This window comes from Malaya genurostris, chromosome 3, assembly GCF_030247185.1.
Source record: "Malaya genurostris strain Urasoe2022 chromosome 3, Malgen_1.1, whole genome shotgun sequence".
Lineage (NCBI taxonomy): Eukaryota > Metazoa > Arthropoda > Insecta > Diptera > Culicidae > Malaya > Malaya genurostris.
Genome location: NC_080572.1, coordinates 253,766,108 through 253,789,863, shown reverse-complemented (window position 1 = coordinate 253,789,863; position 23,756 = coordinate 253,766,108). Strand labels below are relative to the sequence as shown.

At 39.2% G+C, this 23,756-nt stretch overlaps 3 protein-coding genes across 3 annotated transcripts; 2 read left to right on the top strand and 1 right to left on the bottom strand.

Annotated features, from left to right (window-relative positions):
* The first annotated feature begins 2,309 nt into the window (after positions 1–2,309).
* LOC131435834 (uncharacterized) lies at positions 2,310–8,710 on the top strand. The gene is made up of 3 exons (XM_058604061.1): positions 2,310–2,401; positions 2,465–3,082; positions 7,462–8,710. Exons 1-3 carry the CDS (start codon positions 2,359–2,361, stop codon positions 8,679–8,681), a joined length of 1,881 nt encoding a protein of 626 aa, XP_058460044.1. The 5' UTR covers positions 2,310–2,358; the 3' UTR covers positions 8,682–8,710.
* LOC131435833 (mediator of RNA polymerase II transcription subunit 24) lies at positions 8,704–23,546 on the bottom strand. Its single transcript, XM_058604060.1, has 7 exons — positions 23,426–23,546; positions 16,349–16,435; positions 15,092–16,286; positions 9,676–10,601; positions 9,495–9,607; positions 8,945–9,430; positions 8,704–8,877 (listed from the first exon to the last, which is right to left on the bottom strand). Exons 1-7 carry the CDS (start codon positions 23,537–23,539, stop codon positions 8,778–8,780), a joined length of 3,021 nt encoding a protein of 1,006 aa, XP_058460043.1. The 5' UTR covers positions 23,540–23,546; the 3' UTR covers positions 8,704–8,777.
* On the top strand, positions 21,990–23,601 carry LOC131435835 (dnaJ homolog subfamily A member 3, mitochondrial-like). The gene is made up of 2 exons (XM_058604062.1): positions 21,990–22,590; positions 22,647–23,601. The coding sequence occupies exons 1-2, from the start codon at positions 22,223–22,225 to the stop codon at positions 23,437–23,439; spliced, it is 1,161 nt and encodes a 386-aa protein (XP_058460045.1). The 5' UTR covers positions 21,990–22,222; the 3' UTR covers positions 23,440–23,601.
* The last annotated feature ends 155 nt before the right edge of the window (positions 23,602–23,756 follow it).

Here is a 23,756-nt window from a genome sequence, read left to right as displayed (position 1 = left end):
TCACTTCCTCTACTCCAGTACTTATTTCAAAATCATCAGAGGAATTATTAAATTATTACCATGAAAAAAGAAAACGTAATTTATTTTCAAATCAGCCTGTGTAGTTACTCTCTTACAGCTCAGACCGCATCGTGAGTGGTTCAAATTGAAATTAGAACAGTGATACCTGCGACCGTGCATTTAAAAATTGTCTGTTAGTCAATGGGTTATATTCAAAGTTGAGAGAATCAAGTGTTAGCGATCTTTGAAGGGTCTTATGCACATTTTATTTGAGCAAGCGAAATACAGTTTGTTGGTGGTTCTATCGAAGGAAGCCACTCAGTGACTGAAAAAATCACTGAATAAAATCGCAACTGAGAAATAATGACTGCAATATTTTCGATGCACGTGGGGTGGTTATTATAAATAAACATATTTTTGCCACATTCCAATTAGTGATTATAGCGACGAAAGGCCGGCTGATTACACTGCATTATTTGGATTAAACCCAATGAAACGCTATTTAGTATGAATTTGATTCATAGAAGTAACAGGAGCGCGGTATTGTCAGCCAATCTCGAACATACAGTAGGCGCAGTGTTTGAATTGACATGGCGGTAGTCTGCGCTCCTGTTACATCTGCGTACATTATACAAGCTAAATGGCATGGCATAGCTAATATTTTTTAATCAGTTGCATAATATACTTTGTGATTGTTTTATTAATGTTTTTATTATTATTCCAACTATTATTAATCACAGTACTTGCTGCTTTTATTAATGATGTAGTGCTGAAATAATTTCAAATACATCACCACTATCGATTCACTTATCAACCACCCTACGCACACTGAACATTTTCAGAAAGGTTCAGTTTTTGTTCATCAGCGAGTTTATTCACCATGTATCCTGCAAAGGGTTAAGATATAACGACTATGAAAATTCATTTCCCAAAAATCTTCTGTTTAAAAATCATATCCGATATATTCAATATGCGATTTTTTTTTCTCAAATATCGAGAACTGTGAACTTTACACAACTTATTTTTTGCCATGAAAAATCAGCTTCAGTGAGAATCGCGTTGTCAAAAAAATCAGTACTGAAAATTTTCAGTCGCGATTTTCGAAATTTTGATTTTTAAGTGTGTTTTTCCGCAGTGGCTTGCGGTAAACACTCTCCATGACGAACCGCATAGGATTGTGCTACACTGCCAAAAGTCGAACTAAGTTGGTGGAAGCACTCTCGTCTTGATAATCCACGACGAAAATCGTAATAAATTATTGCACGAAAATGTTAACGATTCAATTTCATTTTTTTTTTGCTGAGGTAGCGCTCAAATGACAGAATATTCTGAAGATGGTAATGGTTAAAAATGACAAACTTTATGATGGAAACGTCAAATCCACCGGACAACACTTATTTCGTTTTCGCTTGATGCCAAACCTAACTCATTTTCCACCCTAACTGCTGTCAAACCGTTTGTTTGGAGCTAGTTTCGAACCTAGTTTCGACGTTGTTGAACTGAAAATCGAGTCAGTTTCGAACCTGGTTTCCACATCGGGTTGGCTCAAATCCCCGTTGCTAAGTGCGAGCCCAAAACAGTTTCGTGAAAAGTGTTTGTTTGATGAAACTACCCTAGGCCAGTTTCAATTTTCTGAAGCGAAAACGACATTAGTGTTACCAAGGCCAAATAGATAAATAACAACCCACGTATTCGTCTTCAAAAGATTCAGCCAGTAGACGCAGTCTGCTGAACAGAACTCTAAAATGAAACTTGTAGGCGGTATGGAGGAGTGTTATGCCTCGATCGTTTTACATGCGGGATGTTTCATGCTCGACATAAGCGCATTATGTGATCGGTTGCAATTCACCGAAATTCTAGTTCGTGCTTCGAAACATTTACGAAAACCTGCAATCCATTACAGAATACTAAAATTTACTCATAATAAAACAACTGGGAATGTATTGTCTTTATTGCGCAATATAACGTTCTTAAAAAATTAAACATAAATCTGGCATTTGGATGAAGTCCAAAATCTTACTTAAAACTACCATTTGGGACATTTAATTTTCATATGAAGTTACCTAAGAATCAATCAAGCTTGAAAGACAATCCGGCGTCGAGTTAATGCACAAAGTCTTCACTCGAATGTGTGCCAGTTCAGTGTTTTCACGGCGCATTTTTTTACTAAAATGCATTTATTGCTAAAGTTATCATGAAATCGTCACCTACACCATAAATCTGCTACTATTTGCGAGATAACAATAATCTCTACGATCGAACACCGTCTGAACAACTGCAAGCTGCAATTCTCTGCAATTTGAATTATTGTTTTAGTAACATTTATTCTGATCAGAAAGAAACATCCCACCTAGAGCCATGAAGCGTGTAGTGCTCGCTGTCTTCGTCTACATCGCATCTGGTTAGCCAGCATGACTTCATGAAGACTTTCAGTACATTTCATTTTTTTCTCTCACCACAACAGTGCGTTGGGTTTCTGCGGAGAATCTACTTACAAACCAGGAACTTATGAACAGCTACATTTTTCCGAGAAGTGTAACCGTGGCAGTTGGTGAAAGTATTCACCTGAAGCTTCTTTCCCCAATGAACGACGACGACCATTGTCTTTACCGGGAGCCAGGTTCAACAGTGGATATAGATGTTCACGCATCCTCTACATTTAACATGGAAATGAACAATGATTATAGATACTCGTACCCACGAAAAGTAGATGCTAACGAATGTGGAATAAAAGTTCTGAAAATCTCTCACGAAGATGCAGGTTTCTGGCGGCTAACGTTGGTACGGGGAGCTACCGTTATTCGAGGGATCTCGATGGTCTATGTGATCGATGTTCCGTCAGTGCCGGATCCTGGTGAACAAGATTCAATTGTCAGTCTAGAAGAAATAACTCCCGACAGGACTGATTACTGTTATGTGTTAAGAAGTACGGACTCTCACAACCGGAACGTGCCGATGTATGAGCAATGTTCATTGGTTACTGATGCAATGGATCCCACCGGAAGTGGGCGTTGGAATGTTATAGCAGGAGTGCAAGGCCATATGCGTGAGATGAATTTTGCAATCAACATAGAGCACAAAGGTGAGTAAACGGCTCTGTCAATATCCCAGTGCAATGTGAGCATTGGCAAAATCGTTTCTCGAGATATATTCTCGATAACGGCCGGATTTGAATATTCTCAATTTTGATTATTTCTTTGTTACATTCCGCTAGATATAGGCGCATGAGTTTCAATCGTGAAGAGCCGCGTCACATTTTGACGCCCCAGTGATAAAAATACTTTTCATTTGTTCCTTATCACTTCTGCATGAGTTTTGCATTTCTATACTATTCACATTACGTAGCTTAACTCGTTGGAGTTTTTTTCGAATGAGTAGCAATAGTCAACAATGCAATGAATTTTCATCAATTTATTATAATTTTCTGGCACGGTTATGAATAGTGTTAGATAATGGGCGTAGAAATTTTTCGTAGATATTTCTCATTTATCTCGAAGGTTATCAGTTATAAGAACTTCGAATGCATGCCGTAAATAAGTATTATCAACGATTGTTAGAAGTGAATAGTTATATATTTCATAAAAAAATATCTGGATCTGACTTCCGGTTCCTGTAACGTTTGCATTAAAAAATTGACTTTTTTCGGATGGTGATAAAAACAAGCTAAGACAGATAATTGCAGTTGATGAATTTCCCCTAGAAGGTAATTATTCAAGCTTACTAGCAAAAAAATCTGCGCCCTTGCGAGCGACCTTCATTGCCTGCAGCTCCGAAACCAGTGGACGCGACTTCCGCTTCCTGCACACTTAATTTTTTTAGCTGAGTCTCGGCAAAAAAATGCCGAGATTCGCACAGCCGAGTAATCAGCAATCATCTCGGCAAAAATAAAATTACTGAGCGTCTCGGCACCCTAAAATTTGACAAACGTCAGATATTGCCGAAATCGTCAGCATAAGATTTACTGTTTGCTCAGTGAAACGTTCACTGAATATTCGGCAATCCAATAAAACGAAAAAATGAAGAAAAAAAATTACCGAATCATCAGTAATTAAAAATCTAGTCAATTAATTTTGTTTGTATTTTCTCAACATTATAAACACGCCATTCAGGATAAAAAATTCATTTTATTAACACTTAAAGGAGGCTTACAAATTTGTTGCCAGTAGTGCTTAAAGCCTACCTGAAAACATGTAGCATAAATAAAAAGCGGCGTTTCCAGATGCGGCCACCTTGAGTCGAGCTGGAAATATGAAAATAAAAATATGCATTGATTTTTGGCTTACAAAAATACAATATTTAATGATGCATATACGGTATTGTTCAAAAAATAAACTTACTTTGATCTATTGAATTATTCCATGCATTGGGTTATTTTTTCGCATATCCCCCAAAGTTTTGTCTCGAGGACGCTCTCCACACGGTTCCACGCTTCTTCGAAGATTATCCACTTTTTCACTCGAGAATTTCATTAGAAAATAATCGCACAATGCGAAGCGAAAATGTAATGCGGCAATAAATGACAGCTGTCGTGCTGAATTTCGGAAACAGCTAGCGCATATTCCGAAATCTCGGCAAACGTCTCTGCTGATGTCGGCATATCTGTTGTTTACTGATAAATTCAGCAAGCAATTATGCCAAATTTCGGCAAAGTGAAGCATTTTACCGAAATATCAGTGAATGCATTTAACGAAGTTCAGAAACATGCGTATTGATTACTGAGCAATCAGCAAATTTACGTGTTGCTGATCAGTTTCGGCATTTTATTATGCCGAGCTCAAGAAATGGTTTTAAGTGTGTGATATGTATGTTCATATTTGTCAGATACTTTTTCACTGTTTGGCCGGTTGCACCGACCTCCCGCCTAAGCGCGCGCAGTGATATAGCCACTTTTCCCTCGGTCTTCCTCTTCAGATTCCTTTGGAACTTCTTGTCGCTCAAAGTCGTCGGCCGTCCAAAACCAGGCTTTCTTTCGATGCTCTGATTGTTGTCTAATAGTGCCAAGATGTTGTAGATGATGAACGGCGTCCATAAAGTGCCGCACGATTTCCGTTTTCGACGGTTCGAGTTCGACTGATAGAGCTGTCAAATTTTATCTGCTGATTCATGAGTTGCTATAGTTGATGCTGTATGGGTAGTTTTGTCAGTGCGGGTGAAGGTAAACCCAGGAAAAATCGACAATTCCGTCCATTTTTTAAATGCAAACTTTATAACGCGCCAAATAAATTTTATTAGTACCTGTTTAATCCGCCTAATAAGGCAATTATGTTTTTCTCATATTACTCATATGTTCATAAATATTTCTTGTATTTGAATCTGGAATTAGAACAAGAACAATCCGCTAAGCAAACCCGAAGTCATTGCTATTTACAACGCGGTTATTTTTCAAGAAGTGTTATATCTTTTCTGACGTACCGAAAGGAAAGTTCAACATAGTGCTAATGCACTGATGAACGAAACGTAAAAGAGTTGAACTGTTTCGTTACCTCATGAGCACTTTTACACAAACCGGTACCCATGAGGTAACAAAACCCTCAAATGACTATAATCTGTTGGTGGTCAGAAAAACCGTTTGTTTTCCGGTACGTCAAAAACGACATAGCTCTTCGGCGTGAAATAAGTGCGTTGTAAATATCAACTTTACATTTGTTTAGCGGCATAGTCCAACATAATCTTCTAATGCACTAATGAGCCAAACGCGAAACGTATATGAATTAGCATAAACATTACAATTTGAAAACAGTTTTGAGCCAACTTTCTTATAAAGTCGCTCTAAATAACGGTTTGACATTTCAGACACACTTCTCCATGTTGTTCCGAAACCGGAAATCGGATCTGGACATAGTTTAATAGAATTATATGGAATCATAAGACCTTTCATTTGAGTCTAAATTCGTGAGAATTAGTTGAACCATCTGTGAGAAAATAAAGTGAGTTCCGTTTTTCCGTTACTTTATCCGGTACTTCCGGAACCGGAAACTGGGAAGCCTGTATAGCCGAAATAGATTTATTTGGCCAAAAACCAACTAAACCTACAAAGTAAATGAAAGAGTTTTGTGAAAAACTTAGACTTTTTTTCAATTTCACCTAAAAATCTGAAATTTGAAACACACTTCACCTTCCAGTTTTGGAATCGGAAGTGGAGTACGGATGAAATTCGATGGCAACCTATGAGACAATCGTTCGTTCGTCCAGCAGCTACCATAAGTTACAAAATTAAACGATTTTGAGCTAAGTTTAGATAAATTTTTATATTTTTTGCATTGTCGCTTTAAAAAACGGGATGCAATTTCAAACACACTTCATTCAATGATTCCGGAACCGGAAATGGATCCGGGCAAAAATCTACTTAAACGCAGGGATACCAGGTTCACAGATTTTCAACTTTCTTCACAGATTTTAAAAATGGCACAGATTTTCACAGATTTCTTCAAATGATCACAGATTTTCACAGATTCTCCAATCGATCACAGATTTTTGGAATCGATCAAGTACAGAACGGTTGGAACGGGTTTTTTTGCTCACCAAAATTATTATTATGGGGAAACGTGCACAGATTTCGCACAGACCGGTTTTTGGCTTGATCACATCACTATAACTATAACACCTTCCATTCGAATCTACGGTCGTGAAAATCGGTCGGTTTCTGAGAAATTGGAGTGATATCCGATTTAAAGTGCACGATCACTTTTTTGCGGTATTTCCGGAATCGCGAGAACTGAAACCGATATACACGAAATCAATGTATTTGGTCATCAACTAATCAGGCCTGTCCAATTGAAGAATTACACGGCTAGTTGAAAATATTTTATTCATGTTATGTATTGAAACACGCTCTTGAAATTGAGATTTATATCATTTAGAGCATTTGTGCTAGGGCACATAACCGTTTTTAATATTTTAACGTTTCGTCTTTGACTAATCAGTGCAGAGCAGTTGAAATTGACGTAAAAAGGTAAAGTTTGTGCTATTTGTAGAAACCTTTTTATTTTGCAACGGAGTGCAATGTCTTTACTGACATAACTTTACGTCTGCTTAGCACTTCAATTTGAACTGTTCTGCACTGATGAGTCAAAGACGAAACGTAAACATATGACAGATTTTTATGCTTATCAGCCTTATCCGGACAACATTGGAGTTCTAATAATTCGAGTTGATCCGCCTGTCCCTTTGAACAGCTGAGCACAATAAGGGAAGAGAAATATGGTTGAAAGAGATTGGCACGAATGTGAAAAATGCCGGTATTTTTAATTTAGTATATTCTAACATTAAATTTCTGTTTATATGCCACCAACATATGGTTCCCAACGTTTAATAATCACTATACCCTCATCGTTCTTTTGAAAAATTCTTTTCTGATAGGTGTTTAAATACTTCATAATTGATTGACCAAAACGACATTACTATCCAAACAGAATATATAACTCAAAACTATGCTAAATATTCCAATTTTCGTCATTTCAGAGGAACAAGTCATAACGTCTATCAGTCGAGCTTCCGATTTCGAGGTGCTGATGTGTCATCTGCGCTACTCTAAACATATGATTAAGTTTTGCCGATTCATTCGAGTGGCAGACAATTTAGGATTGAATATGTTGGAGGGAGTCGGATGGGATCGGTATCGCTACAATGGAAACGGATTCAGTGCCGGTGATTGTGGACTGGAAATCGAGGATCCGGCCACCATCGATAGAGGCCTGTGGAAGTGTGTAATTGGATATGGTGATGATGAAGTGATCAAGGTTACCGGTGCCATTTTGGATAACAATGAAACTGAATCTGAACTCAAAATTATTGCGGCAGAGAACGTGAATGCTTTGAATGGCACTGAAATGACACTGCAATGCAACGCCAACAAACCATTGGATTACTGTTGGTTCAAGGATCCAATGGGTAATTCATATTCGGTTTCCGAAAGTTCGATTTCAGATGACGACATGTACTACTGGTATAGTGGAATTTCTCTAAAAATGGGTGACTGCGGGATCAAAATAGCACCTATTACGATGGAAATGACTGGGCAGTGGAGTTGTCATGTCGGTAGCAGCAATCTTTTTGCTCTTGAGGTATCGGAGTTTATCACTGTAAGAATTGGTCTATCCCAAATGATTGCGTCAGCAAGCTCGATGGAAACTACCTTGGAAACTGCGTTAGCATTGGAGTGTTCGTCGATTCCAAAGAACACACCACTTCAGTATTGTAGGTTCATGACACCCAGTGGTCAAGCTTTCAGTTTAGACGAAAATGTGACATCCGATAGAGCAATCCTGGACAAATACTATTCCAATCCAAATCACGATCCAAAAAATGGTTTTTGTTCACTTATTGTCAAAAGCATAGGCACATCTGATTTGGGTGAATGGAATTGCGCAGGAAAAATTGCAGGTCATACTACGGAACACTACGCTACGATAACAGTTCAAACGATACCAGATTCGGAGCTTGCTGTCGCTTCCATCGTCGGAATGGTCCTGGGAGGAATTGCCATACTTGTGATAGCGACTGGATTATATATTTACAACTTCCGACGAAGAATGCAAAGACAGTTGGCTGCCTTTAATCAGGGAATAGAATTACAAGACCGAGGATTTCGAACGGAAACCCAACCTGGCCCACGTTCCAGTATGTCCAGTGACAACAGTCAGGAAACTCAACGAAGTGATATTCAACTACACAATCCGTAGAATAATATCTTTTTAGTGGAAACTCTTCTTACAGTTGATCGGCAGTTTATTGACATCTAACTCTCGTATGATTGAAAAAAATGCTACATATACTACTTACAGTTTAATACTATTTTTCCGCATTTGAATATTTCGGAATAAACACAAATCTGACATTGCTAGTGTTCTACCGGAAGCTGTGTTCAGGTCGTACAGTCTGTTGAAAAAAATATGAAAATCATTAATATAAAAAACGAAAGAAACATCCTGAAAAATAAAATCACCTCAGAATAAATCCAACAGTCATATCGTCGGTGGCATTAATCTTTTGCATGTTTTGGATTAATCCATTTGGAATCAATTTCAAAACAGGCTTAATCCGATCTTTTCCTATTTCGACCATCAACGAAAGAAACTGGAACATAAAGAAAATTTTCGGCGACAACTCATCCGACACAATGTACTGTGAAAACGTTTTGAATAGCGCCTGAAGACAACCTTGCAACGGCTCCTTCAAAGTGCTAGGGCCATCCCTAGCAGCCAACGCATTCTCCAGCATAAAATCACTGGAACTGGAATCACACGATTCTGATCCTACTTTACGCATCTTAGGTGTTGGACAAAGTGCATCCAATTCGTCTCCATCACCTGCCATTGCCGTACGAGTACGTTTCTTGGTTGGGGACACGGGAGCCTCCATGGTTGCAGTTATGCAGTAGACACAGAGTTTTGCCAGTACACGAGAGAAAGGATCAACGATTTCGGAAATTCTGAACATGAATTAGAAAAAATTTGGTAAATTCATTTGATTCCTAGGAGATGATGGATACTTACTGTAGTTTATTTAAAAGCATCATTGGAACTAACTGCGACAGTAATGCAATTGTGCACCGTTCAATGTCTAAATGCATTATTGCAAAAACAATGTCCATAGTTTTGTTCATGTCCTGTTGAATTTTGCGGAAATTATTTTGTTTTGAGTCTCTCAATTATAATCATCTTCAGTATTACTTACCCTAACGTACTTGCAATGGTAGATCTGTTGAACCAATTTATCTACCAACCAAAATGGACCGCACGACTGTAGGAGATTATCCAGAACAAGCGTTGAGTCTATAGGGAGCCATCCCCGTTCAACCACTTGCTTCCAGACCTCTTCGAACTGTTCCTCCAGAGGGGACTGAGAGATCAAGTTTGGCGATTGGAACAAGGTACGAATTTTTACGCTTGAGCTTCCCGGCATTCGCTGAAAGTCCTGTTGCATTTTACGGACTATCTGAACAGTCAACACTAACCTTTCCTTGAAGTTCTCTTGTTGGAGCATGTCCTCGCTATTGACTGCTGTCAAAAATTGTTGCACCATATTCATCGGCTTCAGAAGCTCATCCTGACGTACGATTTGCATGTACGAACAGAGCCACGATGCGGCACAAATCGAAAAGCAGCAGAAACGAGATTTCAAACTATCCAGAAACTTTTTGATCTCCCCGGTAGACAGAGTTTCGTTTTCCCAAGCAAGCAAAACCTGGTACAGCAACCCGGGAATGTTTGCGCAAATGTCTTGCCATTTCAGTGCGGTCGCCTTCAGTCCATCCGGTGAGTTCAAACTTACTATCAACTCATCAACCTTGCTCTGATCGCAGAGCTTTACCATGCTCATGGCCGATTTCGATTTGTTTTTCTCAATCATACACTCACGAACCCAAATTTCATAGAAAGATTCGCTATTCTCCATCAGTACCACGTCTGAGCCGTAGTGTTGCACTATGAAGGTCAACATCAGAAAAGTCACATCGAACAAGGCGGCGCGCGTCATAGCCGGTTTGCCTAGCTCTCCGGGAACTTGTTTGGAATTTTCGTTACATTTTATTAGTCCAGAGACGAACGTTCTCAGCTTCCCTTCCATGGTGGCGACCGATAAGATCAACTCGAAGCTGTTGCCTGAAATTAACAATTTCATTAAAAACATAATCTACATCTCTGGTTGATCATTTATCGTCATTTTTGGGATCAGTTTTGCAGATACTTTAGGATACCAATATTTTGGAGTCATCTCTAATTTCACAATGCGCAAAATCCCAGAGTCCACATTTTTCAAAAAAATAAAATTTTCGAGCTCACATCAAATCACGACGTTTTATGTAATTCTAAGACATTTGGCATACAAAAAATTTCAATTTCAGAAACTTCGTGTACACCAAACTCCCTCCCTCTCCCCTAAGATTTTTCAAGATCGAACTTACCCATATCCGATTTTTCTCAAATTTTGCATAGGAACATTTTAGAGGTGCTTAAACTTTTGAGCACTACCGCTGTGCGAAATTAGAGATGACTCCCAAATATTGGCACCCGAATGTACATATTAACTGTTGGCATTGATTCATAGCGTTTTTTTTTTACAAAGTTTCGTTATTTGTCATGATTACAGTACCGTTAATCAATGTATTATCCATCTTTTTTCACTACTTTTGCCATCGTTCTGGTAAAGATACCGTGTTGAAAAAGTTTCTTTTTACTTTAAACTCGATGAATGCATCGGATCCAATTTTAGGTCAATTCATAGTTTTTAAAGTGCTGCCATGTATGGGAACAAATGGTAATCGGATGGAGCAATGTCCAGTGAACATGGCGGGTGGGGAAGAACTTCCCATTTCAGCGGGGCTAGGTGTCAATTATTATATTCAAAGCTAGTTGCGCCTTTGAGCGCCTATAACTGAGTGATTTGTTGATGGATTTATATAATTTAACTACCCATCGATTTATATAATTTAACTACCCATCGACTCGTTTTAGTATTTCAATAGTAGACCATTGAAAATTCGGTTCGGAAGTAACGGCCCCTCACACAAACATGTAATCCACCCGTTTGTCCGGTCTACCAAAGATAGGGGCTATCTGTTGGTCCCGCATGAGAAAGTCGCAAGGCGGCGAAGCCGCATTTTTTATTTATTTTCTAGCTTTTATATCACCACGAGTACAAGGTGACGCAGTCCGAGCCGCCCAATCGCTAATCGGAATCGATGGCCTCTAGCAAGAAGACCTGTAATCCACGTGTTTTCGGTCTTTTGTGCTACAACTTGTGGTGTTCGGCCTTTTTTAGTTTTCAGCTTTTCAAACTACTCCCGCCTATAAAAGACAATTCGTTTCATTTTTTATTGATTGCGGAAACAAGAGTCGTCGTGTCCGCAAATAGAACAAATCGAAATTTACGATTGAATTTATACCAAATGAAAAGTTATGCCAAATAAAAGTTATGCCAATCAAACCTCAGACAAATAACGTACAAACGTTTCTACGAGCCAATCATAGCATGCCATTATGCTGCCATCATATTAGTTCCGACGGTTTTGTGCGTTGCGTCATATTTTGCATTTCATTCAGAAACAATTGGGCTTCAGTCGATATTAGGGTACTATGCGTCCTACATGACAAATTCATTACAACATGAACTTCCGCACAAAACCTTGTTTAAAAAATAGGTTCTGTCACATTTTTTTGTTCAGTAAACGCCTGCCAGAGAACAGAGCGGATGGGTGAAATATTCACTCGGTAAACAGTGCGGAGCAGTATGCGGATATGTAATATATGTCGTTTATTAGGTTGTTTGTGAGTGTGAGGGTGAGCCATTATTTTACAGAGACTGTCAAACGCAATAATTATTGGCAAAAGGCATTGTGCTCTAAAAAAGAAGGAGGAATTCGAACACAATCTATCAGTTGATACAGATGAGACTTAATGAAAATCGTCAGAGCACGTTACACAAATCATTTCTTGTTCAAAGTATATGTTCTCATAGCGCAGTCGTATGATATCCACAGTAAATTCTTTTGGTCGAATTTCACAAGCAATTATTATAATTTTTGAAGTATTTTTTTCCCTCAGTGTAGGTAATTTGTAATTTTACGACCAATAGATTCGAAAGCATTTAACTTAACAGTAAACTATTTAATATTTATAATAAGTATTTCTAACAAATTCGATAGAATTGACTGATATTTGAAAGTGACAATTAGAGTAGAGGAAGTGGAGGTAAGTCTGCCACCCTTAGCATTTGGTTTATTTTTTTTTCTATATTCAGAAAGCTGAAATTACGATTCCATCCATTCGTTAACTTATAATAGGTACATTCCAACAACATATGTACTTCGACAGGGAAAAAATTCGTAATTTTATCAACCAACGGCTTTAAAAAAAATTGTCTAAAATTAAGATGCTTCGGGTTCGTGTGCAACACCCACCCACTGGGGTCAAGGACGACATTCTTCGAAGTTAGACCTAAACAACCTTAAAATTTCTATAGAATTAAAATTTAGGGCTAAATTATTGATGTTATTCATTTCTGTTTCCTGAAGCTGGTACGGTTCGAGTATTTTAGGTACTATTGTCACAAAGATTTTTATAAATTTGGTGTAGATCTGACTTCCGGTTCCGGAATTATAATAAAAAATGTGCGAAAAATGGCCCTCACTTTTCTCCGAATTGGCCGAACCGATGTTAACAATCTTAGGCTCAAATGTAAGGTACTATTGTCCCATACAAACTTTTTAAATTTGGTATGGATCTGACTACCGGTTCCGGAATTACAGCGTCAGTGTTGGAAATTTTCTCATCAGGCTTGTTGGAAATTCCAATGTGGACTTCACTTACGACCATTATTGAACGTTACACAATAATATGCATCAAACATAGCGAACAAGTAAACGGTGTTGTTTTCCATTTACGGAAGACTACGGAAGTTGGAAAAAGTGCTCTTATGAAAATTATTATAGATACTTCTTGAACGCGCTTAATGTGTAGAAGTTGTAATTGAAGGTTCTAGCTTTTTAAAATCCAAAATTACTTTTTGATGATTTTCTTCGAAATTATTTCGAGTACGAGCCGATCACATTAAATCCAAAAAATTAATAAGTGAATTTAAAAAATGCATTTTTATTGTCATTGTGATCGGTCATGTCTCGTACATTACTTTGCATCGGTCGTGTCACGTACAATTTTTTACACCTTTCGAAGAGTGCATTGCCATGAAGCAAAATCACTTCTCCGTGCCGATCATTATATTATCTTATTATGTCGTCTGTATACGTCATCATTGATGGTTTCATTCGATTTGAGCAGCACATAATAAATATTTCCCAGTTGAACCTACCAAGTACACTGTAAGACCTCTGTTTAATGAATATTCCACCTCGTAGATGATGTCGATGCATACCTGGACAAGCCCCACGTTTTTCTGCGTTTGAGATAGTCATAGAATACCCAATTTCCGTCGCCAGTGACTATTCGATGTAAAAATCCCTCCCATATATACCGTTGAAAAATTATCTCATGTGAAACCCACGCTCCTATTTTTGTACCATTCACATGACTTTGAAGCGTTTTCCGATGTCAAAAAGTCGACTCCAAGTAATGTGGAAAACTCCAGAAAAGTTTGACACGGGATTTCGAGCAACGCCACCAAAATTCACATTTTTGAACTGACAGACAATGACTTTCCGCGGTACTTTTCTGCATGTAAAAGTAATGAAGAAACATTTTCCGCAAAAACCACTTTTAGTGCAAAAATACTGTGCGCTATGTCAGTAGCTTACCAGACAATTTTTATTTTTGAAGGCATTACGTTGCGTTTTGACGATGGTCTTGGCGTATTGCACACTTATATCATCATGTTTTCTGCTGATTGACAAATAAGAGTTGCTTAGCAAAATAGTATTGGGAATTGATATTAATCCAACTCAAACTGAACATCTTAACAGCAGTCGACCTCTATCTCCATCGTTCACGGATAAGGAGAAAAAGAAGTATTGATGCAATACCTACTTTCCGGAAGAGCGACGACTCATTAATCTCTTCCATAGCTGCCGCTGAGTTGGAGATTTGGGTAAGTATGAGGTGTAGGATTCATGGTATAAGTAGGAACCAAGAATGAAAAGTTTGTTTTCATCATAAAGCACGAAGAATTTAATGAAAATTATTACATTCTCACCGACTAAACTACTCCTGTCAAACCTGGAGTCAATCTATGTGATCACCAGTTTAACACACAGAATATCAGTAATGATGAAAAGATTTCATAAGCCAGTCTATATAAATACAACGTAGAATTCGTACTCGAATCACAAAAAAAAATAAATTAAAATTTACTTCTATTTAGCATAGAATCACAATCATGAAATCTTCATTTAAGTATTACATCTTTTAAATTGAGAAAAAGCAACTTTTCGAAAAATTTTGACGGAAGCGATAACTGTTCAAATCCGTCGCGCAAGCCTACCTACTGCGATACTACCTCTGATAGCACATTTAGTTTTGAATCTGCGACTATAAATAGTCTACGCTACGAATTATTTTCAACGCCGGATACTTTTTATCGCAATGTAAATCACTGTCAAAGAAAATTATCGATAGGAAAAATAATACAACAAATCAATTACCGGACAAAACCTGACACAATACGCCCAGCATCGCTTCCTGCATCTTGTTGTAGTCGGCATTCAACGATTTAAGGATGCCAACAAGCGGGGGTTCCGCGCGACAAACGAACTTTACGATCGAATGCTGATTGCTGTTTAATTCTAGCTTCTGCAATCCGGCGGCTATCATGTCCCGTTTAGCCGCGATCATCTTCATATAGTGCTCGTTCACCAAATTGTGCTTGAGCATCTCATTCAGCAAACACTCAATGGTATTACAAGCGCATTTTGCGTCAACATAGTCCAGGATTGGCGCATCCTGCAACAACAGCTCAAACGCTTCCACGATTTCCGGCGAATAGTCCAGTTTGGTATCTTCAAATTCATTCGGATCCAGTAGTCGAGATTGGAAATGAAGTTGCCGGAAAATGTGCGGCACTTTGATGAACGTGAAAGCACAAACAAACGATTCTCGGGCCGTACCGTTTACGTTGTTCAAGCAGATCAAGCATCCTCGAATCAGCTCATAGTACAGTCTAGACAAGGAATAACCTTTCAGCCTTTGAATGGACCTAAATTTACAAACGTAAGTGTGAGTATCGAGGTTCGGATTGAGAATAAAATCAATCGCTATGAGTGGCTGCAAACAGTACGATATTCGTTCTGTACATTTTCCGTCAAATTCTTTCATGTCCAAGGCAGTACATTCGATGCACGCCACCTTCCGGATGTAATCGTTTATGGTTAGATTCTTCTGGGTTATCATAGGCGGAACAAATCCAGACGCAACGGTTAAATTATCAATTCGCGTACATTTTTGTTCAATAGGTCCAAACATCTCGGGATCTTCGAATTTTCCCACATAAACAACACCGAGTAGGAATTGACTTTGAACGATCTTCTCCAGAACGTGTGCCATTTTTTCTACTACTTCCTGTTGTTCGCCGGTCAACGAACGATTTTCGTTGAATGTTTCAATTGCATGTTCATAGATTTGCATTATCCAATAGACCAGAGATACCATCGCTTTGGTCAAAAGACTTTCCTCCTGTTTCCCCCGGCAAGTCACACCACCGATGATGGAATCGAGAAACTCTAACAAAGCGACTAAGCAATGGGACATTTCAAAGTGTTCGTATTTTGATATTCGTTTCAACACAGCTGCGTGGGAAATCAAATGAGCACATAGTGAATGTTTGAGGTATGACAGAAACAGCTGAAAAAAAGAAAACCATGATAAAACAGCGTTCTAGTAAGTGAATTAACCGATTATACTACCGTGTTCGCACCGGATCCTACTACAGCCTGTTGTATTATACAGTCCGCTAGATTGTAAACATCTCCACTTACACCTCGAGTCAAAACCTAGAATAATAATAGATAATGAAATGTTGTATGACAAACCCGACGGATACACTTGTTGTTTCTTTTACGCAATGCCATCTTATTTTGAATCAATATATCACTAAAATAAAACCAGCTGTGCGTGTTTCGCTACCTGTAATTAATTATTCAAAAAGTGAAACTAAACAGACATTCTTAAGAAAACAGTAACCCCATATTTGAACGAATGAAAGTATTCAACATTCCGAATTTGCTCTCAGACGATTTAAACGATTAATCCTTTGTATTCAATACACCTTGTGCAATTACGGATTTCAATCAATTGGGCAATAGATGATGTTATTTTGAAAGTTTTCAATACGTAGTATTGCAATGGCCCCTCCTTGCAGCGATCGTATCTTTTGATGGATAATTTACCGCTGAGAATCGAAGATATGATCATTGTGCTTCAGTGGAATTGCAGAAGTATCATCCCAAAACTTGATTCTTCCAAACACTTAATACATACTCATAATTGCGATGTATTCTCCTTGAGTGAAACTTGGCTTACTTCTAACATCAACCTCGACTTCCATAATTTTAACATAATCCGCCTGGACCGAGAAGACTCTTATGGAGGGGTACTTTTTGGGATTAAAAAGTGCTATTCATTTTATCGTATTAACCTCCCCTCGACACCGGGAATTGAAGTTGTTGCTTGCCAAATTAATATTAAAGGCAAAGATCTATGTATAGCTTCTATCTACATTCCTCCCAGAGTCTCGATAGGGCATCGTCGGCTTGCAGACATCATAGAACTTCTTCCTTCACCGCGGCTGGTTTTAGGGGACTTTAACTCGCATGGTACAGGATGGGGCTGCTTATATGATGATAATCGTTCTTCGTTAATTCAAGATCTGTGTGACAACTTCAATTTGACAATTCTAAACACGGGAGAAATGACACGGAACCCTAGACCACCAGCACAACCAAGTGCGCTGGATTTATCCCTTTGCTCGACTTCGCTACAGTTAGATTGCAAGTGGAAGGTAATCTGTGATCCTCACGGTAGCGATCACTTGCCGATCATAGTTTCTATCACCAACCGTGGAAGACCATCGGAAACAATCAATGTTTCGTACGATTTCACACGAAACATTGATTGGAAACGTTACGCGAGCTCGATGTCTGAGAAACTGGAAACATCACAGGAGCTTCCTCCGGAGGAAGAGTATACATTTTTGGCTGGCTTGATTCTTGACACCGCAATTCAAGCTCAGACGAAACGAGTACCTAGCGCGCAAACTAGTATGCGTTCTCCCAACCCATGGTGGGACAAAGAGTGCTCAGAGCTGAAAACGAAAAAAGCTTCAGCCTTCATCTCGTTTAGAAGGAACGGAACTCCAGATAATTATCGGAAATACGCGGCGTTAGAATTTCAAATGAAAAGTCTGATTAAAGCTAAGAAACGCGGCTACTGGCGAAGGTTTGTTGACGGATTAACGAGAGAAACAGCAATGAGCACTCTTTGGAATACGGCCCGTCGCATGCGCAATCGAAATCACGCGAACGAAAGCGAGGAATATTCTAACCGCTGGATATTTGATTTCGCTAAGAAAGTATGTCCTGATTCTGTTCCGGAACAGAAGATATCCCGCGTCGCGACATTGAATACAAACGAAACACCGTTTTCGATGGTAGAGTTCTCACTTGCGCTCTTGTCGTGTAACAATAGAGCCCCGGGGTTAGACAGAATTAAATTCAACTTGTTGAAAAATCTGCCCGACTCTGCCAAAAGGCGCTTGTTGAATTTATTCAACAAGTTCCTCGAGGGTAATATTGTCCCACACGAATGGAGAGAAGTGAGAGTTATTACTATTCAAAAACCTGGAAAACCAGCCTCCGATCACAATTCGTATCGGCCGATTGCTATGCTTTCCTGTATTCGGAAATTGTTGGAGAAAATGATTCTCTTCCGTCTAGACAATTGGGTCGAAACAAATGGATTGCTTTCAGGTACACAATTTGGGTTCCGCAGGGGCAAAGGAACGAACGATTGTCTAGCGTTGCTCTCAACAGAAATTCAAATGGCATTTGCTCGTAAAGAACAAATGGCATCAGTTTTCCTCGACATCAAGGGGGCATTCGATTCAGTTTCCATTAACGTTCTATCTGAGAAGTTGCATCAGCATGGTCTTTCACCAGTTTTGAACAACTTTTTATATAATCTATTGTCCGAGAAACACATGCATTTTGAGCATGGTGATTTGACGACAAAGCGATTCAGTTACATGGGTCTTCCTCAGGGCTCATGCTTAAGCCCCCTTTTATACAACTTTTACGTAAATAACATTGATGAATGTATCAACACATCTTGCACGCTAAGACAACTTGCCGACGACAGTGTTGTGTTTATTATAGGACCCAAAGCTGCCGATCTCCAAGGACCATTGCAAGATACCCTCGACAACTTGTCGACATGGGCTTTTCAAATGGGTATCGAGTTCTCTACGGAGAAAACTGAGCTGGTTGTATTTTCAAGGAAGCGAGAACCTGCGCAATTACAGCTTCAACTAGGGGGTGAAACCATAGCTCAGGTTTTCACATTTAAATATCTCGGGGTCTGGTTCGATTCCAAAGGTACCTGGGGATGTCACATTAGGTATTTGAAACGAAAATGCCTACAGAGGATCAATTTCCTTCGTACAATAACCGGAACTTGGTGGGGCTCTCACCCAGGAGACCTGATCAGGTTGTACAAAACGACGATATTGTCAGTAATGGAATATGGATGTTTCTGTTTCCGCTCCGCTACGAATATTCATTTCATTAAACTGGAAAGAATTCAGTATCGTTGTTTACGTATTGCCTTGGGTTGCATGCAATCAACCCATACGATGAGTCTTGAAGTGCTGGCGGGCGTCTTACCGTTGAAAAACAGGTTCTGGGATCTCTCATATCGACTGCTAATCCGATGCGACATTTTGAATCCGATGGTGATAGAAAACTTTGAAAAGCTCGTCGAGCTTAATTCACAAACCCGTTTTATGTCCTTGTATTTTGACTACATGGCTCAGAATATAAATCCTTCTTCGTTTGTTCCCAATCGTGTTCATTTTGTGGATACTTCTAATTCTACTGTGTTCTTCGACACATCCATGAAAGAAGAAATTCGTGGAATCCCGGATCCTGTACGCCCTCAAGAGATCCCAAAAATTTTTAATAATAAATTTAAAGAAGTCGACTGTAATAAAATGTTTTACACTGACGGATCATATCTAGACGGGTCCACTGGCTTCGGTATATTCAATGTAAATTTCACCGCTTCCTATAAACTCAGTGATCCAGCTTCAGTTTACGTCGCAGAACTAGCTGCAATTCAGTATACCCTTGAGATCATTGACACTCTGCCCACAGATCACTACTTCATTGTATCGGACAGTCTCAGTTCCATTGAGGCTCTCCGTTCAGTGAAGCCTGGAAAGCACTCACCGTATTTCCTGGGGAAAATACGGGAACAATTGAGTGCTTTATCTGCAAAATCATACCAGATTACCTTGGTTTGGGTCCCCTCACATTGTTCCATACGGGGCAATGAGAGGGCGGACTCGTTAGCCAAGGTGGGCGCACTAGAAGGTGATATCTATGAAAGACCAATCTGCTTCAATGAATTTTTCAGTTGCTGTCGTCAGAAAACTCTAGCTAGCTGGCAGAATACATGGAATAGTGGAACTCTGGGACGATGGTTACACTCAATAATCCCACAGGTATCGACGAAAGCTTGGTTCCGGGGGTTGGACGTGAGCCGAGACTTTATTCGTGTAATGTCAAGGCTCATGTCTAATCATTATATGTTCAGCGCGCATCTCCGTCGTGTGGGGCTCGCTGAGAGTGGTGTCTGCGTTTGCGGTGAGGGTTATCATGACATCGAACATGTTGTTTGGACATGTGTCGAGTATTGTGATGCCAGGTCCCAACTCATAGGTTCCCTTCGGGCCCGAGGTATACCACCCTTCGTACCAGTCCGCGACGTCTTGGCAACTCGAAATCTTCCTTATATGACTCTCATCTATAACTTCTTGAAAACTATCAATGCTCAAATTTAGTGCTCTCCCTATCTCTTTCTCGTCTACAGCTCTACCGCACTCTTCTTTACGTTGCTGGAAGTATGGCCTGTGTAAACGATGCTTCGGAGCATGCACCTGCCTTGAACTGACTGAGTTGCTGGAAGCTACCCAAAAACGTCACATCAACGTCAGAACACACCAACGAAGCATCCCAATCCAGAATAATCTCTTCATTGCTACAAGCTGAAAAACATGAAGATTCATCGAACGCAAAATGTGTCTAAAAGATGTATGCCACAAACCAATGATGTATTCAAATTTCAATTCAATACTGTGTAGGTCCCACCCTCCCTATGTCCCCTTACTAACTGGGGAGTATGCCGCCCCGTAATACGGCATCCCTTTCTCTCTCCCTAACAACAAGACAATCGGCCACGTTAAGCTAAAGCAAATGAGCCTAATAAAAATTTTATTTGAAAAAAAAAAAAAAAAAATACGTAGTATTATGTAATGTATATTCAGCTTAAAAAATATCACTGGCTGAATAATTATTACAGAGACAAAAACGTTCTGAATGTTGAAATTCAATTAAACACACACCGTTTAGCATTATTTTTTTTATAGAAGTAACAGAAGCGCAGAATTTGTTTTATCTGTGTGTTCGCTGTATATGTTGGGTTCGCCAGACGAGCGAAATAATGCTCTCCTGTTACTTGTGTTTATAAAATGTAAGTTAATAGTGTCATATTGTTGAAACATAAAACATCTTTGTTACTATCGCCATTATAATAATTATTAACCAAAGCATCTGTATCAATATTGCTTGCTGTTTTTATTGGCGGTATTATTCTACCATCAAGATATTGCTGTGAAAAATCATAATCATAAAAATCGAATAGCATGAAATACTGGAGCTGCTAATTATACCATTTATTCTTGTCGTCCCATACGAAGTCCCTGAATTTCATCTGGACCCGACATCCGGTTCGGGAATTATAGGGCGTGTAAAAAATTTTGTACCGTAACTTGAAGCGCCTAAACATAAAACGTATAAAATATTCAAAACTGTCTTCGAAACAACTTCAATCGTTAGTAATTATCAGCAGACAGTCAAACAATCCAATTCCGACTATCCTAATTCTCGGTTTCCAAATCCCCAAGCACCGAAACTAGTGGTCATATATTGCAGTATCGATTAATCGATGATAATGCTTCTTCAATATCATTCTCAGAACATCAAACAATTTTCGTCATGATGTTCAGTGATGGTTTTGTAAACGATAATCACTGGCTATTATAGCTGAATATAGCTGATTTTTGATTTTCTGAAAATGATAACACTGCCTATTGAATGTATGCCAGTAATGTTGCGAATTTGTCCGAAACGTTAGAAAATACATTGCATTTCGGCGTAAACGTTTAATTTGTGGCAATCAAAGTAGAGTAAATATTTACGTCTGTTAAGCGGTTCATGTTGAACGACTGTTCAATATAAGCTGCTACTGCACTAGTGAGTCGAAGAGGAAGCGTAAACAAAGCAAAAAAATATTCTGAGATTCTGTGCACTTTTGCATAAAATGGTCAGAAGTGATAAAAACCCCTGAATGTAGAACATATGTTGCTAGCATTAGCTCACTAAATTACAAAATTATTATGATCCCAGCAAGCGATGTCAGCTATTGGCTAATGTCACCAGAAAATTTTCCCCTTTCGGAAGCCTTTTGTTTCATCCGACGAAACCTCAAAAACACCCCGCATCACCATGATCGACAAATTTAAGTTCGGTTCTGGTTTGATCCGTTACATCAAAGGTACTCCTATTGCTTCACCGAAACCGAAGTTTAAATACATTCGCCCGACAACGACACCGGCAGCGACACCTCAAGAGCTAACTGCAGTAGCCAAAGATTACTACAGCATTCTTGGTGTTCGAAGATCGGCCAGTTTCCGGGATATCAAACAGGCTTATTATACGCTTGCAAAGGAGTTCCATCCAGATCTTCAACGTTCCGGCATGGAAAACCTGCCTGACGAAGCTAAGTTCAAAGAGATTACCGAGGCATACGAGGCATTGATGAGTGAACAAAAAAAGGGCGATAGCGTTATTTCCCTGAACCCAGAACTGTACAAGTAATAGTTGATAATACTAATAAAAATTCATTTTTTAATTTAAATGCTTTCTTCAGGAACGTGGGCACCGACCGACGTCGAAGTATCGCCTCCGCGTGGAACACAGTTAACGAACTGAACTACGAAGACGTAATTCTTAGTATTTCATTTAAGGAGGCAGCCGAAGGTAGTCGGCGTGAGATAAAGCTTCCTATCGGAACCAAATGTGAAAAGTGTTCTGCGTGGGGTACTTTTCCTCCGATGGACAGTGAAGGATCGTGCAATATTTGTCAGGGCACAGGGAAACAAACACTTCAAACTGAAAGTGGAACACTCTGGATGACATGTAAATTTTGCAAAGGATCAAGGGTTACACCACAAAAAAGTATTTGTCCGAAGTGTCATGGCAAAGGAATCATATTAAAACCGCATCCTTTAATGATACACATACCAAAAGGATCTAAACACCGAGACATAATCAAGGCAAGGATTCCCGGTAATCAACGGTCTATAAACATTATTTTGAACATTCAGGATGTTGACCGTTTCCAGCGGAATGGTCTCAACATACATACAACGGAAGAAGTAACCTTAACACAGGCAATACTCGGTGCCAACATTCCAATAAAAGGTATCAATGGAGTGTTCAATGTGCACATACCGCCTGGGACACAGCCAGACGCTGAGATTCGCGTTCCCGGCAAAGGAGTGTGGGATGCTTCGACACAAGAATTCGGACAACATATTGTCAAGGTTAAAATTCGTATCCCAACCCAAATTACAAGCCGCCAACGACACTTGTTGAAAGAGTTGGAAGTATCTATGCAGGAAAATAGTTCCAACAAAGTGGACTCACCGTTTTCACGTTGATCCCCCATTGGCAATCAGACCAACGTTCTTTCCAGGCTCGCATTAATAGCAGCTTGAGCAGCGTAGTTTTGCTGGTAGTTTTTTGGTTGTCCATGATCATGTCGTTGTCAGTACTGTGGACAGACGGAACTAATAAATGCATATTGGTGATAAATTCCAGTACTTACAAATAGGCTTTTAATATCTTTCTCACTAATAATGTTACAAAATAATCTAGAATTTTTAGAGCGTTCTTAGTTTAAAAAACCTAGAACATAACAGTACTCACATCACTTACATACAACCGCTGACAACCAAAAGAAAAACACTAAACAAAA